The 17818-nt window shown below is 38.0% G+C and overlaps 1 protein-coding gene across 7 annotated transcripts in view; it reads right to left on the reverse strand.

Moving 5' to 3' along the window:
• The window catches only part of RUFY3 (RUN and FYVE domain containing 3), a 147453-nt gene that overhangs the window by 38553 nt on the left and 91082 nt on the right, over nucleotides 1–17818 (reverse strand). For all 7 annotated transcript variants that reach the window (XM_044682257.1, XM_044682258.1, XM_044682260.1 and 4 more), the window contains 5 exons: nucleotides 16572–16689; nucleotides 5441–5542; nucleotides 3162–3285; nucleotides 1126–1187; nucleotides 280–345 (listed from right to left, as the gene is read on the reverse strand). In XM_044682257.1, coding sequence (XP_044538192.1) covers nucleotides 280–345; nucleotides 1126–1187; nucleotides 3162–3285; nucleotides 5441–5542; nucleotides 16572–16689 — 472 coding nt within the window. The remainder of the gene's footprint in view (nucleotides 1–279; nucleotides 346–1125; nucleotides 1188–3161; nucleotides 3286–5440; nucleotides 5543–16571; nucleotides 16690–17818) is intronic.

The following is a 17818-nucleotide window of genomic DNA, read 5'->3' on the forward strand; positions in this document are numbered from 1 at the left end:
TAAAAAGCATTTAATTCTTTGTGATATTTTGCCATCAAAGGGGGGGGGGAGACTCAAACTGGGCTAAGTTGGGGTCTATTCCTGGTACTGCTGAATTACATTTAAACCAAGAGCCCTTTGTGGAGGTATCAATAATTGTGAGATGCTTTGGGCTAAAGCATCTTTAAATGGAGCACTTCCTATCTCTGGTACATTTCAACCAATGAGCTTTCTTTTCCCTCCATTCCCTTTCCACCATTAAAATTTAGGTTAAGGTAATAGTATTTATATAAAATTTACTTCAAATGTCTGTTGAGTTCTTCTACATAATTCTTCTGATCCAGTATAGCAGTAATTTGGCCATCTCTGGGAAAGAAAAAAATTGAAATTACCTAACAATTTAGACAAGTGTGACAATTGCCCTCTCTCCTCTTCACAAAACCAGAAATGAGGATCATGACACAGAAACAGCTCCCAAAATGGGAGCTAGGTACCTGAATGTAATGCCTCAGAGGTCCAGGGAACAAGGCAGCCTGGTATCCTTCCTAGATAACTTAGCATAGTCGTTGGCAAGACCTGGGTTCAAGGCCTATCACTAGTGGCTGATACATACAACTAATTATTGAAAAATTCTATATTGACTAAAGGGAATTTCTACAAAGGGAATGCCCACAATTCACAAAGTCTTTATGCAGTTTGAAAAACTTGAACAATGTGGGGTTTTGTTTGGTATGAGGGAAATAGTCTGATTCTTTAACTGAATTGTTTCTTTCCTGCCAATATAAATTCCTATTCTGAAAGCCCATAGGACATGTGGACTCCAGGCTGTTCAAAGACTCCTAAAGGTCAAAAATTATTTTCATAATAATCTTAAGATATTTCAATTTCTAATGTGATAAATATCAAAAGCTATCAGGAACAACAGGTCCTTAATAATTTCTTAGAAGGGTGTCCTTGAGAACACAAAATTTTAAGACTCTACATTAAGTAAGCAAAGCCCTTTTAATAAGATTTCTGCCATGGCTGCTCTCTCCTTGCCCACTATTTTTTATTTGATCAACCATACCTTTATTGTGGGACCCCAACAGATGATAGCAAAAAATAAAGAACAAGAAAAATAAACCCAATTTTAATTGTATTACTTACCCTTCGCTGCCTTTAGTGCTGTTCCCATCCTTGAGATACATTGAAAAATCTATAACTCCCACCTATAAGAATAATTTCCAAGATTTAATATGAAATTAGAGCTTCACCTTTCCCTGTCCTAACAGGGGCACAATATCAAATTTTAGCCAGTCATTCACTCATTCAATCAGAAAGCATTTAGTAAACACCTGCTCTAAAAAATTCAACCAAGAATTCAACTAGGTGGAAAGGATATAACAACAAAAAGGGATCCATACCTGTCCTCAAAGAGCTGGAAGAAAAAATAGGAACACACTAGATATAGAGAAGTAAATAGAAGGTAGGGAGTCAGGCCTCCAGTGGGTGCTTTCACTATGTTTTAAGGGAATGCAGGCATTCTTTTAGGTAGCAATGAGAAGGGACTACACATTTCTCACTAAAGGGATGGCATAAGTAAAGACACAAATAGAAGTTGAAACAATTTCCTTTTTGGGGACTAACTAAGCATGACATTTACAATAAGTTCTGAAAGGTAGATGAGAGCTGAACTGTGAAGGCTTTAAAAACCAATCACAATAGTCTGAATTGTACCTCATAGGCAACGGAGAGTGGCTATTTCAGGAATACTAATTGGTAGCTTTGTGGAGGATAGATGGTAGAGGGGAAAGTCTGGAGGCAAGAACAATGAGGTTTTCAGAAGTTATTCAGGTAACAGAAGAAAGACCACAGCTGTGGTCTTTTGAGTAGAGAAAAGGTAATTTTGCAAACTGCAAAGTGGCATATAAATGTTGGCCCAATTTTTTTCTCTCTTCTCATCCATCTTTCTTGTCAGCTAGCAACTGATTGGATAATGGAGGACTAAGGTGGATGAATCAGGCCAACATTTATATGCCATTTTGCAATTTGCAAAATTCTTTACAAATATTATTTCATATTTGAAAAACATTTTACAAAATATCAACAATCGTGGGGGTGGCAAAGTGGCTCAATGGATTGAGAGTCAGGCCTAGAGGTCCTGGGTTCCAATTTGGCCTCAAGACTCAGTTATGTGACCCTGGGCAAGTCACTTTTAAACCCCTTACTGCTCTTCTGCCTTGGAACCCATACACCCTATTAATTCTAAGGCAGAAGATAAAGGTCTAAAAAAATTTTTTAAAGTAGGAGTTATTATTATCCACATGTTATAAATGAAAAAACTGAATCAGGAAGAGGTAAAGTGAGTTGTCTAGACTCAGACAGCTTGTAAGTGTCTGAGGAGGGATTCAAACTCAGGTCTTCCTGACTCCAGGTGTAGACTCTAATTACTGCACCATTTGGCATGATGGATCCTGGTAATTTACAATGAAAAAGACCTAGTATCAGAATTAAGTCTACCTGATTATATATACTTATATTGAACAATGAACATTGTGATCCTTTAAGACAAAAATAGTTGAACTGAGGAACCTAGAATTTCGTTTGACATAGATCAGCTTCTCTAAGTAAACTCTCCAGATCCAGAAAAGAAAGCTCAAAGAGCAGTCTGAATAAGAACAAGAATAGAGAGAAGATTCAATCTCTGCTTAGCATTCCTTTTAGCTCACCTCTTCCCAAACCCAGCCCTTATTCCATCTTCTGTAAGATTTTCATTTTCTTTCATTCTATTTCTTTCTTTTCAACCCAAGTCAGAGATGATCCTGGCTTCCCTTCCAAATACCACCTCTTATCCTTCCCTCTTCTTCAACCCTGAATGCTCCTTCCCTCTAAGGTGAAACTTGACAGAGGAGATTCATCTTTAACATTTCATTTAGCAGAAAAGAAGATTTATGGTGATGCAATGTAAATTAAGAGTGGGAAGGCCATCTATCAAACACCAGCTTCTTGAAAGCATAAAAGAACCTATTTGATTCTAGGCAAAATTCCTTAGCTCTTATATTCACAACAGAATTAATAAAAGCACAGCTAACTGTGACTTATTTCCAGGACTCTTTCAGTTTGGTCTGTGGAACCATGCTGACCCAGATACTGAGAGCATCATTTAACCCAGAATGACAGGTAAGCTGCCAGTGGCTGCATACCTGAGAGTCCAAATCTTCTCCTTTCATGCAGAAATTAGCATCAATGACATTCAGTCCCACTAACAAACCAGCGATGATTGCTCCTTCCTCTTCCATCATCAGGGCATTGGGCTCATAGAATTCACTGCAAGACAAACCCAGGAGAAGGGTCACACACACTGACTTCTCGAGAACTATTATAAAACCTTAACTAAAACCAGAGGTGGAACTGTTGAACAGGAATACTTCATTTCATGTAACTGTCTTATCTGTGCAGAGAAGATGTGGACTAGATTTGACTTTCTCCTCTGGGCCTTTTGCTTAGTGATTCTTCTCCCTTAACAAGCACTAAGATATAATAATAGATATAACAAACAATATTTATTATTGTTAAAATAAATAATAATAGAAAGCAATTATAAGCAATGCAAAAAAAAAAGAAGAAAGGAGGGTGGGGAGAAAGGCCAAAGCTGAGCTCAAGGCTGGATAAACAAATAGCTCCTTCCACTGAAAAAATGTAAAGGGACGTTATTTTCACTCTATAGATTGAAGGACACTCAAAGCATCTGGGCTCTGTGAGCTTTCTGTTCTTCCAATAACTCTCCTCAAAACCTGGCTATGATTCTTTAAAAGTGGAGGACACTCAAGTAGCATTCTTGCCTTCAAAAGTGAAGACATCTTGGCTCCATCCTAGCTAACTAGCATTACTATTAGGCCACTATGTGGATAAAGAGACACACACTGTTTTTCAAAAGACAGTTTCGGAGAGCAGAGAAATCAGGCCAAACTGGGGGCAGCCTGGAGGCTCAGTGGATTGAGAGTTGGGCCTAGAAATAGGATTCCTCACTTTAAACACTTCCTAGCTAAGTGACTCCAGGCAAGTCACTTAACCCCTATCACCTAGCCCTTAATGTTTTTCTACCCTGGAACCAGTATTGGTAAGAGTTAAAAAAAAAAAATGGGGCCAAGCCAAGAATCTTGAGGAGAAGTAGCCTAACTTGGTTCTTAAACATATTTATGATGCCCCAAGTCAAGAGACTAACACTTGTTCTGCCTCTGATGGGTGATCTGTTCCAGGACCAATCATTCAGCTTCTGGATTCCTATAGCACTTACAGCATATATCATATAATACCACTATTTTGTGCCAGCTAAGTCTCCCTTCCCTAATTTCACAGTAAGTTTTTTTGGGCAAAGACCAGGAGAAGTCATTCATCTTTTGATCCCATAGCTATTAACATGACAATAATTTTTGCATATGTGCTTGCTGACTCAACTGTAGGAGAATGAACCCAGATGAAGAAAGGAGGAGAAACTTGTGGGAGAAGCTCACCTCTGGAGCTAAGGGCAGACCCTCTCCTAGATTCAATTCAAATCAATGCACTAAGCATACAAGGAAGTGGAATACTTCCATTCTTCCTCTAAGAGGAAGGTAGGGTGGTGGTGAATGCTCTTGGGTTTTCCAAATTTGGTTGAACTTTCTCCAGCAAAGATGGTGTCAGGTAGTGGTGGTGGCTAGGAAGCAGCACATTTAAGCAGGGGCTTAGGGGACGAATCCACTAGCCTCTGTGTTTTACTTGGCCCAGGTTGGCTGCTCTATTCCATGGCCCAATTAGGTCTCTGCTCAGCTTCTGACACTCTTCTAACTCTCTCTCCTCTGTCTGCTTTCTTGGGAGTCTTGAGAAACTCATTAAGATGAGAAAGTCACTGGCAAGCCCCAACTATATAATGAATGGTTCAAAAACCTTCCTTGTTCTAAAAAGAGAAGTTTGGGGTGAATAACTTTGTTTTGCTTTTTAAAGTCTTATTTTTATTGATATGTTTGGTTTTTATACAACTTTCATTTAAAAATATGACCCTTCCCCTAGTCATTAAACTATCTCTTATAAAAGGAAAGACTAGGGACTGGATAGACCTACAGTTTCAGTGACACAGGGAGGAAGGAAGAAAGAAGAGAAAACAAGGGAAAAAGAAAGGGAGGAAAAGAGAAGGAATTAATGAACAAGAAAAAAGAAGAAAGAATAAAAAAGATGGGAAAAAGTGGTTCATTAAAATCAACCAAAATAGCAACCATATTTGACAGTGTAGACAATGTTATGCACCCAGAGTCCCCCACCTCTGCCAAGTAGGGAGAAAGATATCACTGGGACCAGGCCAAGTCATTATGATTACATAGCATTTTTCTGAGGAACTGAACGCTTTTCTGACTAGAGGTCTACACCAAAGAATGCCAGGCATGTTGGAAGTGGAAAATGCAAATCCAAGTCTCTCTGGTATGGAGTTCCCCAAAAAGGCTCGCACCTGAGAAGCTCCTTCTTATTGATCAGGGCTTTCATATATTCCGAGAGCTTCTTCTGCATTAATGCCAAGCGGAGCCAGGCTCTCCCTCTGCCCACAGGTGTCCTAAAGGACAGGAAAAGAAAAGTGAAAGGTAAGTGAATACAGTTATCTGGAAGCCTGACTCAAGCCATTCCAGCCTAGGCCCTATCGCATTCTCTTGAGGGGGGAGATTGTGAAGTTATCCTAAAAGTTCATAGACTAAGATCTTTTTAAAGCAATTTTAGGGAAAGATATTGTCAGTAACTTGGGCCAGGAAAGTAGATTTCCTGGAGAAGACACTGTAAGGGCCATCATGATTCCAGACAGACTAAAAAGATGACAGCAATAGAGGATGTCCACAGAAATCAAACACTACATCATGAGGCTCTGAGTCAGCCCTTTGGATATAGAGAACTAAACTGATATATGTGGGGTTGGGCCCTCCATCTACTTTTGTTTTTCCCATGAGCTTTTATTTTATCCTGCTTATAAAACCCTTGGGCCAAAAAGGGGAATGTCCCCTAATGGCTCCTTGTCAATGTGCCTATCAATCATTTGTTAACATGTTAAGAAACACCCAAAATGTAGTTGAAACATCCATGAAATGCATAATATCTTTGGGGCCTTCTGCACCTTATCTGGTTAAGATAATCATGAAATGTATAGATATCATATATATGATGATTCATTGGGAGGACTAGTGTGTTGATTTCCCAAAGAATCAGAGGAGAGACTATGTGAATTGCATAAACATTGTATCTCTTATTCCATTTGAAAACCCATTTTGGATGGTATCAGCCCCACTTTTTGACTAGGCACTTCGTGGTTCCCTGGCCACCCAGAAGAGGCTGGCTTAAGTCTGCACATCTCTTGGTGTCTGGAAAACAGGCTCTGACCCAGCCTGAGATCAAGTTGTCCAACCAGAGAGACCCAGGAATGGCGAAAATGGCTTTATAAGAAAGGAGACTGAGGAAGCGAGTTCCCTTTCTGGGTATTCACCGCTTGGTGTGCAGGGGCTGGAGACTCTTGCTTGGGGCCGATGCTTTTGGCTGGTGAATAGAGACACTTTAGCAAACTCAGATTAATCAGATGTGGCCAGATGATCATGTGATTTTTTTTTCTTTCCCTCTAACCTTTACTAATAATACAGTTTCCAGAGAACTTTAGTTATAACATGTTTGGTATATTATAAAAGGTCCAAGATTTTACTTACCTTTGCAAGGTAGGTTACTATTGGTTTGTAACCCCTCACCTTTAATCTTTGGATATATCATTTTGCAAGACTTTTCTTCCTCCTTTATCATAATTATTATTTATCTGAGCATAGTCCCTTTATGCATGAACTCTTTCTCTCTGGCTGTTTGCAGTATTTTTTCTCTGACTGGGAAACTCTGAATTTTGGATATGATATTCTCAGGTGTTTTTAGTGTGGAGATTTTTTCACAAGATGATCAGTTTTCACTTTGATCTCTGGCTTTAATATATCTAGGCAGTTTTTTATGATTTCTTAAAATTAAAATGATTTCTTGAATTTTAGTTTTTGGTTCAGTCACGGTTTTCAGATGGCCTGATAATTCTTTAAATTGTATCCCTCTGACCTGTTTACTAAATCAGTTGTTTTTGTATAGCTAATAATTTATATCTTTTATTTTTTTCAATTTTCTGATTTTGTTCTAATATTTCTACTTGTCTCATGGAATCACTGCATTCTGAATGCTCCATCCTGTTTTGCAGGGGATCTATTACACAGTGATATGGGTTTTTGTGGATAATCTGCCTGAAAACAATTGGTGAAATCAGAAACCAATGAAAACTGAGGCAATTATTTCCATTTTAATTCATTCTAGACACTCCAAAACATATACCAAAAAACATTTTATAAAGAAAATATAGTTTTTAATACCAAAAACAATAGGAAATTAATATAAAATGAAAAGACTAATGTAAAAAAAACTGAACATTTAACATGTAACTTTCTGAAAACTCTTTTGGTATATGGAAGCCAGCAAGGAGGAGAGAGAGAGGTTATTGTTTGGAAGGGGAATTCCCTTCCATTAAAGGTCCTTAGGTATATCAAGGCATTTTCTGGAAAGACTTTGGAAAGAAGCTGACATGTAGAGCAGTTGTTACCTTATGTCCCTCTTCTCAGCTGAGATACTATGGGAGAATTTCTACTTGTCCGATATATCTCACTCCCAAAGAGAGAGCTTATTCATTATGTATAGTCAGGTATATATTTTTCTCCCTATACTTTATCTGATTTTCTTTTGCTATCTGTAAGGATAAATGAATTTATTTGCTTTTCAATACATGTATTGCTCACATTGAGCAGGAGAATGTGTGAGTCACCGTTCCCCACTCCTACCCCTGAAAAATCAGCATCAAGGTCAAGTGGGCACACTGACGAAATCTGAGACAAATTTTACATGGAAAAAATTGACGATAACCAATGTCAATGAAAATTGAGATATTTGAGTAAAGTATTCAAGTACTACTTTTCTATGCAAAGTTTTTTGGTTTTCTACTTTTAACTTTTTTCTTCCACAACTCATGTTGTTTGTTAATTTCCTTTTCTCTCTCATTTTCTTTCTTATGGCTATTCTTGTAGTCTTTAAAGTCAGTTTATTTTTTGCTCTGAAAGTTTCCTAGCTGTTATATAGCTACTCTCTTCTTCTGGGTTTACCTCTTGAATTTCTTTTAAACTCTAGTATTTCTTCATTATTTTCTTCTGTTTATTCACATTTTCATTCTCAGTTGATTGGGTTTTTGCACTTTACCCAGTCCTGTCAAACTCTTGGCTGAATATGTCATCTGAAATGCATATACTCGTGTCCCTTGTGTTCTTAGGATGCTGCTGTTGATGTTCTGGATGGGATGGTTAGTATTAGATCTACTCTGCCTCAATCTCTGGCTTCTGAATGAATTTCTTGGTTCTCTATTTTGGGTTCTACTCTCAACTGGGCATTGCCTTCTTGCATGATCCATCCTGGGAGTTGGTTCTATTTCCCTGTTAAACCCAAATGAGATAATGGACAGCACTGGTCTCAGGTGTGATGTGGGTGAAAGGAGGACAGGGATGGATGGGAGGAAGGGAAGGAAGGTAGTTGGGGTAGCCAGTACCCAGCCCTGGTAGAGAAATTGACTCGAGCCCTTCGGAGCTCAACAAAAACCAAGCTAGATAGAGATTTCCTGGTTAAGATGGCGGCTGAGTAAAAAGCAACTGCTTAACCTCTCCTAACCAAAACATATAGGACTCCTCAAGAAGACATAAAAACAAATCGAGAGGAATGAAAGGACTCCACAACAGGGCACAGCACTGAAGGTACATGGGATTGGGGCATTTCCATGCTATGAGGGGGTGAAACAGCTCTCACTAAAACACCAGTTGAGCAACCCCCTCCCCCATCCCATACCACCTACAGTGCCAAAGCCAGCGCATGAGAGCTAGAGCAAGCTTGGGGCACCCATTAAGTCCTTGGCAGCTACCTGGGGTCACCAGGGCCTGTTCCTGAGAGCAGTAAGACTTAAGACCCCAAGAGGCTAAAGAGCGCATGTGGACTTTGAACACTGACCCTGAGCACAGGCTCAAGCGCAGGCTCTTGAGTCCACAGATCCTGAGCTCAGGAGCGGACTCAGATCCTGAGCACAGGAGTGGACCTTGAGTGAGGACCCAGTGCAGAGGGGTGCATGACTGTGGAAACAGCGCCCTGAAACTATTAAAGGAGCCTCAAGCAGAGGAACATCAGGAGGCTTGACCCTGAGAACAACGAGATCTGAGACTTCAGGAGCCTAGAGAGCGCAAACAGACTCTGGGTGTGAGGATAAACCTGAGAGGGCGCAGGGCTAACAATGGCAAGCCATTCTCAAGAACCCCAAAAGAGAAAGATCATCAAGAAGAAATCTATAACACTGGACAACTTTTACACAGAGAAAGTCCAGACAGAAGAGCAAACAGCTGAGGAGAACAAACAATCACATCCAAACCTTCCCAAAATAATGAAAACTGGTCACAACCTATTGAAGAGTTCAAATCTGAGATGATGAGAAAGATGGAAGAGATCTGGCAAGAAAATAACAGTTTAAAAAGGCAGAATTTCACAATTGGAAAGTGAGGCAAGTCAATTGAAGACCAAAAATGACCAGATTGAAAAGGGAAATCAAAAGATTATAGCCAAAAACCAAAAGATTATAACCACAAACCAGTCCCTAAAGGCTAGAATTGAGCAATTAGAAGCAAATGATCTCTCAAGATAGCAAGAACAAATAAAACAAAGTCAAAAGACTGAAAAAATAGAAGGAAACATGAAATATCTCAATGAGAAATTGACAGATCAGAAAACGGGGCTAGAAGAGACAGTTTGAGAATCATTGGTCTTCCTGAAAAAGCAGAAATTAATAGAAATTTGGACTCCATACTAAAAGAAATTATTCAGCAAAACTTCCCTGAAGTTCTACAACATTGAAAAGGATCCATAGATCACCCTCTACACTAGACCCAGAAAAGACAACCCCCAGGAATATAATAGCCAAATTCAAGAGCTTCCAAGTAAAAGAAAAAAAATCTTACAAGAAGCCAGAAAGAGACAATTCAAATATCTAGGAGCACCAATCAGGATCACACAGGATCTGGCAGCCTCTACGCTAAAAGACTGCAAGGCTTGGAATATGATATTCAGAAAGGCAAGAGAACTGGGCCTTTAACCACGGATCAACTACCCATCAAAACTGACTATATACTTCCAGGGGAAAGTACCGGCACTCAACAAAATTAAAGATTTCCAAGTATTTGCACAGAAAAGACCAGGCTAAATGGAAAGTTTGATATCCCATCACAAAAATCAAGAGAAACATGAAAAAGTAAATAAGAAACAAAGGGGAAAGAAAGAAAACTCATAATTTTTAAATTTGCTTCTTTAAGGGCTTCAATGAGATCTAATTATCTGTATTCCTATGTGGAGAAATGCTATGTATAATTCTCTGTAGTGAACTCTATTCACTATTATAGTATTCACTATTAGAGTAATCAGAAGAATAATTCATAGGGAGAGTTTGGAATACTAAATGGTCTAAGATGATATGGGCAGTGGGAGAGGGGTGAATGGTAGGGGACGCCAAGAGAAACTTGAGTGAAGAAGAAAAATAGAATATTCTATTACACACAAAGAGGGCATGGGAAGGGAAGGGGACAAATACTATTATAAGAAAGAGAGGAAGAGAGCATTAAGAGTTATATTTAAACCTTACTCTCAGTGTAATCAACCCGGAGAGGGAAGAATAGCTATATTATCCATTGGGATATAAAACTCTATCTAACCCTACTGAGAAAGTCAGAAGGGATAAACCAAGGGGAGCAGGGGAGTGGGGAGGTCAAAAAAGGGAGGGGAGAAGAAGGGGGAAGGAATTCATTAGACCTTTAAAAATAAAAAGAGGGGAATAATAAGGGAGGGGATAGAAAGGGAAGTTAATCAAGGGAGGGGATAAGTGATACCGGCTTAAAGCAAATCACTGATTTAAAAGGAAATAGTGTAAGAAGAAGAGGTAGGACTAGGGGAGGATACAAAAATGTCAGCGAATGCACAACTGATAATTATAACTCTGAATGTGAATGGGATGAACTCGCTCATAAAACGGAAGCAAATAGCAGAGTGGATCAGAAACCAAAATCCTACCATATGTTGTCTACAAGAAACACATATGAGGCGGGTGGACATACACAAGTTTAAGGTTAAGGGCTTGAGCAAAATCTTTTGGGCGTCAAATGAGAAAAAGAAGGCAGGAATGGCTATTATGATTTCTGACAAAGACAAAGTAAAAATAGATAGGATTAAAAAAGACAGGGAAGGTCATTACATCCTGATTAAAGGCAGTATAAACAATGAGGAAATAACACTGCTCAATATGCCACCAAGTGGCATAGCATCCAAATTCATAAAGGAGAAACTGGTAAAGCTCAAGAAGGAAATAGATAGTACAACCATAATACTGGGAGACCTAAATATTCCTCTTTCAGATCTAGACAAATCAAACAAAAAAATAAATAAGAAAGAGGTAAGAGAGGTGAATGAAGTCCTAGAAAAATTAAATTTAATTGATATGTGGAGAAAAATAAATAGGGACAAAAAGGAATACACCTTCTTTTCAGCTGCACATGGTACATTCACAAAGACTGACCATGTAATAGGGCATAGAAACATTGCAAACAAATGCAAAAGAGCAGAAGTAATAAATGTAACCTTCTCAGATCATAATGTAATAAAAATAATAATTAGTAAGGGCACCTGGACAGGCAAATCAAAAACTAATTGGAAATTAAATAATATGATTCTCCAAAACCAATTAGTCAAAGAAGAAATCATAGAAACCATCAACAATTTCATTGAAGAGAATGACAATGATGAGACATCCTACCAAACTCTGTGGGATACAGCCAAGGCAGTACTCAGGGGGAAAATTTATATCCTCGAGTGCACATATTAACAAATTAGGGAGGGCAGAGATTAATGAATTGGGCATGCAACTCAAAAAATTAGAAAGCAAGCAAATTAAAAATCCCCAGATGGGGGCAGCTGGGTAGCTCAGTGGATTGAGAGTCAGGCCTAGAGATGGGAGGTCCTAGGTTCAAATTCGACCTCAGACACTTCCCAGCTGTGTGTGACCCTGGGCAAGTCACTTGACCCCCATTGCCTACCCTTACCACTCTTCCACCAAGGAGCCAATACAAAGAAGTTAAGTGTTTAAAAAATAAAACAAAAAATCCCCAGATGAAAACTAAATTAGAAATACTAAAAATCAAGGGAGAAATTAATAAAATCAAAAGTAAAAGAACTATTGATAGTTCTTAATAAATAAGTCTAGAAGCTGGTATTTTGAAAAAAAGATAAAATAGACAAAGTACTGGTCAATCTAATTAAAAAAAGGAAAGAAAACCAAATTGACAGTATCAAAGATGAAAAGGGAGACCTCACCTCTAATGAAGGGGAAATTAAGGCAATCATTAAAAACTATTTTGCCCAATTATATGGCAATAAATATAACAATTTAGGAGACAGGGATGAATATTTACAAAAATATAAATTGTCTAGATTAACAGCAGAAGAAATAGAATACCTAGATAATCCCATATCAGAAAAAGAAATTGAACAAGCCATCAAAAAACTCCCTAAGAAAAAATCGCCAGGGCCTGATGGATTCACAAGTGAATTCTATCAGACATTCAAAGAGCAACTAATCCCAATACTATACAAATTATTTGATATGATAAGCAAAGATGGAGTCCTACCAAATTCCTTTTATGACACAAATATGGTACTGATTCCAAAGCCAGGTAGACCAAAAACAGAAAGAAAACTACAGACCAATCCCCCTAATGAACATAGATGCAAAAATCTTAAATAGAATACTAGCAAAGAGACTCCAGCAAGTGATCAAGAGGATCATCCACCATGATCAGGTGGGATTTATACCAGGAATGCAAGGATGGTTCAACATTAGGAAAACCATCCACATAATTGACCATATCAACAGTCTAACAAACAAAAATCACATGATTATCTCAATAGATGCTGAAAAAGCCTTTGACAAAATACAGCATCCATTCCTATTGAAAACACTGAAAAGTATAGGAATAGAAGGACCTTTCCTAAAAACAATAAACAGTATATACCTAAAACCATCAACAAGCATCATATGCAATGGGGATAAATTAGAAGCCTTCCAAATAAGATCAGGAGTGAAACAAGGATGCCCTTTATCACCTCTATTATTCAACATAGTACTAGAAACACTAGCAGTAGCAATTAGAGAAGAAAAAGAAATTGAAGGTATCAAAATAGGCAATGAGAAGACTAAGCTATCACTCTTTGCAGATGATATGATGGTCTACTTAAAAAATCCTAGAGAATCAACTAAGGAGCTTGTAGAAGTCATCAACAACTTTAGCAAAGTTGCAGGATACAAAATAAATGCACATAAATCATCAGCATTTCTGTATATTTCCAACACATCACAGCAGCAAGAGGTAGAAAGAGAAACACCATTTAAAATCACCCTAGACAATATAAAATACTTAGGAATTTACCTACCAAAACAAACACAGTAATTATACAAAAACAACTACAAAACACTTTCCAAACAAATAAAACTGGATCTCAACAATTAGAAAGCCATTGATTGCTCATGGGTAGGATGAGTTAACATAATAAAAATGACCATTCTACCCAAATTAATTTACCTATTTAGCACCATACCTATCAAACTACCAAAAAACTTCTTAACTGAATTGGGAAAAACCATAACAAAGTTCATTTGGAATAACAAAAGATCAAGAATATCAAGGGAAATAATAAAAAAAATGTGAAGGAAAGGGGCCTAGCAGTACCAGATATTAAACTATACTATAAAGCAGGGGTCATCAAAACAATATGGTCCTGGCTAAGAGACAGAAGGGAGGATCAGTGGAGTAGACTTGGGGTAAATGACATCAGCAAGACAGTGTATGATAAACCCAAAGAGCCCAACTTTTGGGACATGAATCCACTATTTGACAAAAACTGCTGGGAAATTTGGAAAACAATATGGGAGAGATTAGGTTTAGATCAACATCTCACACCCTACACCAAGGTAAATTCAGAGTGGGTGAATGACCTGAATATAAAGAGGGAAACTATAAATAAGTTAAGTGAACACAAAATAGTATACCTATCAGATCTCTGGGAAAGGAAAGATTTTAAAACCAAGCAAGAGTTAGAGAAAATTACAAAATGTAAATTAAATGGTTTTGATTATAATAAACTAAAAAGCTTTTGTACAAACAAAAGCAATGTAGTCAAAATCAGAAGGGAAACAACAAATTGGGAAAAAATCTTTATAACAAAAAACTCTTACAGGGGTATAATTACTCAAATATACAAGGAGTTAAATCAATTATATAAAAAAATCAAGCCATTCCCCAATTGATAAATGGGCAAGAGACATGAATAGGCAACTTTCAGGTAAAGAAATCAAAAGTTCTAAATCTCTAATAATTAGAGAAATGCAAATGAAAACAACTCTGAGGTATCACCTCACACCTGGCAGATTAGCTAAAATGAAAGAAGGGGAGAGTAATGAATGCTGGAGGGGATGTGGCAAAATTGGGACATTAATGCATTGCTGGTGGAGTTGTGAACTGATCCAACCATTCTGGATGGCAATTTGGAACTATGCTCAAAGGGCTATAAAAGAATGCCTGCCTTTTGATCCAGCCATACCATTGCTGGGTTTGTACCCCAAAGAGATCATAAAGAAACAGACTTGTATGAAAATATTTATAGCCGCGCTTTTTGTGGTGGCAAAGAAGTGGAAAAGGAGGGTATGTCCTTCAATTGGGGAATGGTGGAACAAATTGTGGTATATGCTGGTGATGGAATACTATTGTGCTCAAAGGAATAATTAACTGGAGGAATTCCAGGTGAACTGGAAAGATCTCCAGGAACTGATGCAGAGCGAAAGGAGCAGAGCCAGAAGAACATTGAACACAGAGACTGATACAGTGTGGTAAAATAGAATGCAATGGACTTCTGTACCAGCAGCAATGCAATGACACAAGACAGCTCTGAGGGATTTATGGTAAAGAATGCTACCCACATTCAGAGGAAGGACTGCAGGAGAGGAAACATAAAAGAAAAACAACTGCTTGAACACATGGGTTGGGGTGGACATGATTGGGGATGTAGACTCGAAACTACCACACCAATGCAACTATCAACAATTTGGAAATGGGTCTTGATCAATGACACATGTTAAAACCAGTGGAAATGCACATTGGCCATGGGTGGGGGAAGTGTGGGGGGTGAAGGGGAAAGTAGGAGCATAAATCATGTAACCATGTTAAAAATGAATATTAATAAATGTTTTTAAAAATCCAAGCTAGATGATAGGGATATTAATAAGCTGGGTTTATTTAGGTTAGGAAAGGGAAAAGGCCTGGGAAAGCTAGGAAGTAGATCACCAAGGCTTTCCAGGGAAAAGGGCTCTCCTCCCATAGGGGGAAAAGAGCTTCTCCAAAAAAGGCACCAAAACTCTCACACTGTCTCTCTCTCTCTCATATACTTTCTCAGACACCTCACACAAAGGAAGTAGGATGTGTCTGAGGAAGTTGTAGTCTCTCAGGGTCCTTCAGAGCCATTTTCAAACTGCACATTGGCCTCCTGCAGAGTTCTAATCCCTATGCTGCTTATCTGCCCTTTGCCAAAATATTAAGCTACACCAACTCTAGCACTCAATAAATGAGCTGACCTGGTCTTCTCCTTGGCTCTCAGTGCCTCAACTGTCCCAAGTTTGCCATTTTGATCCATGTTTATGTTCTGATAGACCAAGGCATATCAGGTCCCTGATTACTAGTGCTCACATGGGCAAGACTGGCAGATGAGCTGCAAACTGGTATCTCTTGCTTAGTTCCCTTCTCTTACCCTCATGGGGTTTTCCCATTTATTTGAATTAGGGTTGGCTTTTTGGTGTAGTGGTTCTCTCTAGATCTATTGATCTTTTGGGAGTGCAGTTTTGGAGTGAATGCTGGAGCTTCCTTCTGTGTCTTTTCAGATCTCTTTATTCTATGACAAAGAGACTTTCTGGAGTTTTCTTCATTTATTTGCTGGGGATATCTGGGACTCTCTATCATGCTTTGTATTCCTCTCAACTGGAAGTCCATCCAAGAGAAAATTTTAGGTATTATTTCCTGGAATGACCCAGCTTTTTTTTTTAAACTAGAATTTTGTATCTTCTCAAGTCTCTGCTGTTGATTCTCGGTCATGTATTTCTTCTTCTTCTCATTAGCCAGAAAATCACTGCCATAATTCTAATTTCTGGAAACCTACTGTTTCTAATCAACAGTCTGTTTCCCAAACAGAAAGGTTTTACATAAAAAGAACCTGTATGTGAACTAGTTCTCCCTCGAAGGGAGCAATCTCTTCTTAGTTTAGCATATACTAATTCCTCCCACCCCAGTGCTCAGTCTTACCAACCACTCAACATTCATGTGGGAGTGATGATGATAAATAGTGGCAATGATCTTACAGCCTGAGAGGGAACAACAGTAAACTTAAACTAGGAAGCAACAATCCAATATTTTACTTACTTAAGTCCTGGAAGGTCTTTAACACTTGCTGTTATCTCTCCAGCTTCAGGAACAAGCTTCTCCACCAGTTCCAGTGGACCCCAGAAGGATTTATTTTGCCCAAGAAAAGTTTTCTTGGCTAAGGCAAACAAATAGACAAAGAATCGTTTGTTTAACATGTACCTCTTGCCTCAAATATTGTTCTCAGAGAGCTGACCTTTCAAAGAATGATTTAACTTTCTAAAATTATTCATATTATTTATATCAGAGACATAGGGTGATATTAACTGAGAAATAGTTTATTTGTATGTGATGAGGCAGAGAAAGAGAAAAATAAACATCGAAAGGGACAGAGAAATAGAGACAAATGTATGAAGAGATTTATTCTGTATCTGGAATAGCTAGGTGGAACAGTAGACAGAAAGCCTGACTTCCAATCAGAAAGACTGGAGTTCAAATTGGGCTTCAAGACACTAATTGTATGACCCTGAGCAAGTCACCGAGCCTATCTACCCCAGTCTCCTCATCTGTAAAATGGAGATAACAGCAGCACCTACCTCCACAGGTTATTTAGAGGATCAAATGCGATAATCCTTGTAAAGCACTTAGCACTGTTATGTTTTGTTAGCTATTATTATTATTCCAATTATTGATTGAGCCAATGAAATTTTTAACTGTTCTAGCCATCATTGTACTCAATCTCCCATCTCACTTTTAGTTACTTCTGATACTTAGTTTACTATCTCAAGTCTTATTGGACCTGCCACCATTAACAACTTAAGATTAAAAACTAATATCCAAAGGCTCAAGATTTCTAATTACACACAATTAACAATGATTCTCTTTCCTAGTAGTTTAAATCTTTTTTGTTCAAGGAGTCATAAGCAGCTAAATAAGCTTCCTTTCAGTTTGCATTTTAATTTGGAAAGTCATTTGCTTTTAAGTAATAAAATGATATTTTGCATCTGTTAATATGATCTTTTTCTTTAAAAATTTTTTTCTAAGCATTGTTTTAAAATTTTTTTTGAGTTCCAAACTCTCTGCCTCTGATTCCAGCCTCATCAGCTCACTGAGAAATCAAGAAATATGATATCAATTATACATGTGAAATCAAGGTGGCAAAATAATTTCTAAGGAGCAAATGGTTCTAGAAGGAACATTTCCGCTGAGGAGTAACAAGTTAGAACACCATTAAACAATCCATCATTTTGAAAGGGGAAAAAAAGGCATTTATTAAATTATTAGAGCCCAATGAGTTTGGAAGTAGA

This window comes from Gracilinanus agilis, chromosome 6, assembly GCF_016433145.1.
Source record: "Gracilinanus agilis isolate LMUSP501 chromosome 6, AgileGrace, whole genome shotgun sequence".
NCBI classification, from domain to species: Eukaryota; Metazoa; Chordata; class Mammalia; order Didelphimorphia; family Didelphidae; genus Gracilinanus; species Gracilinanus agilis.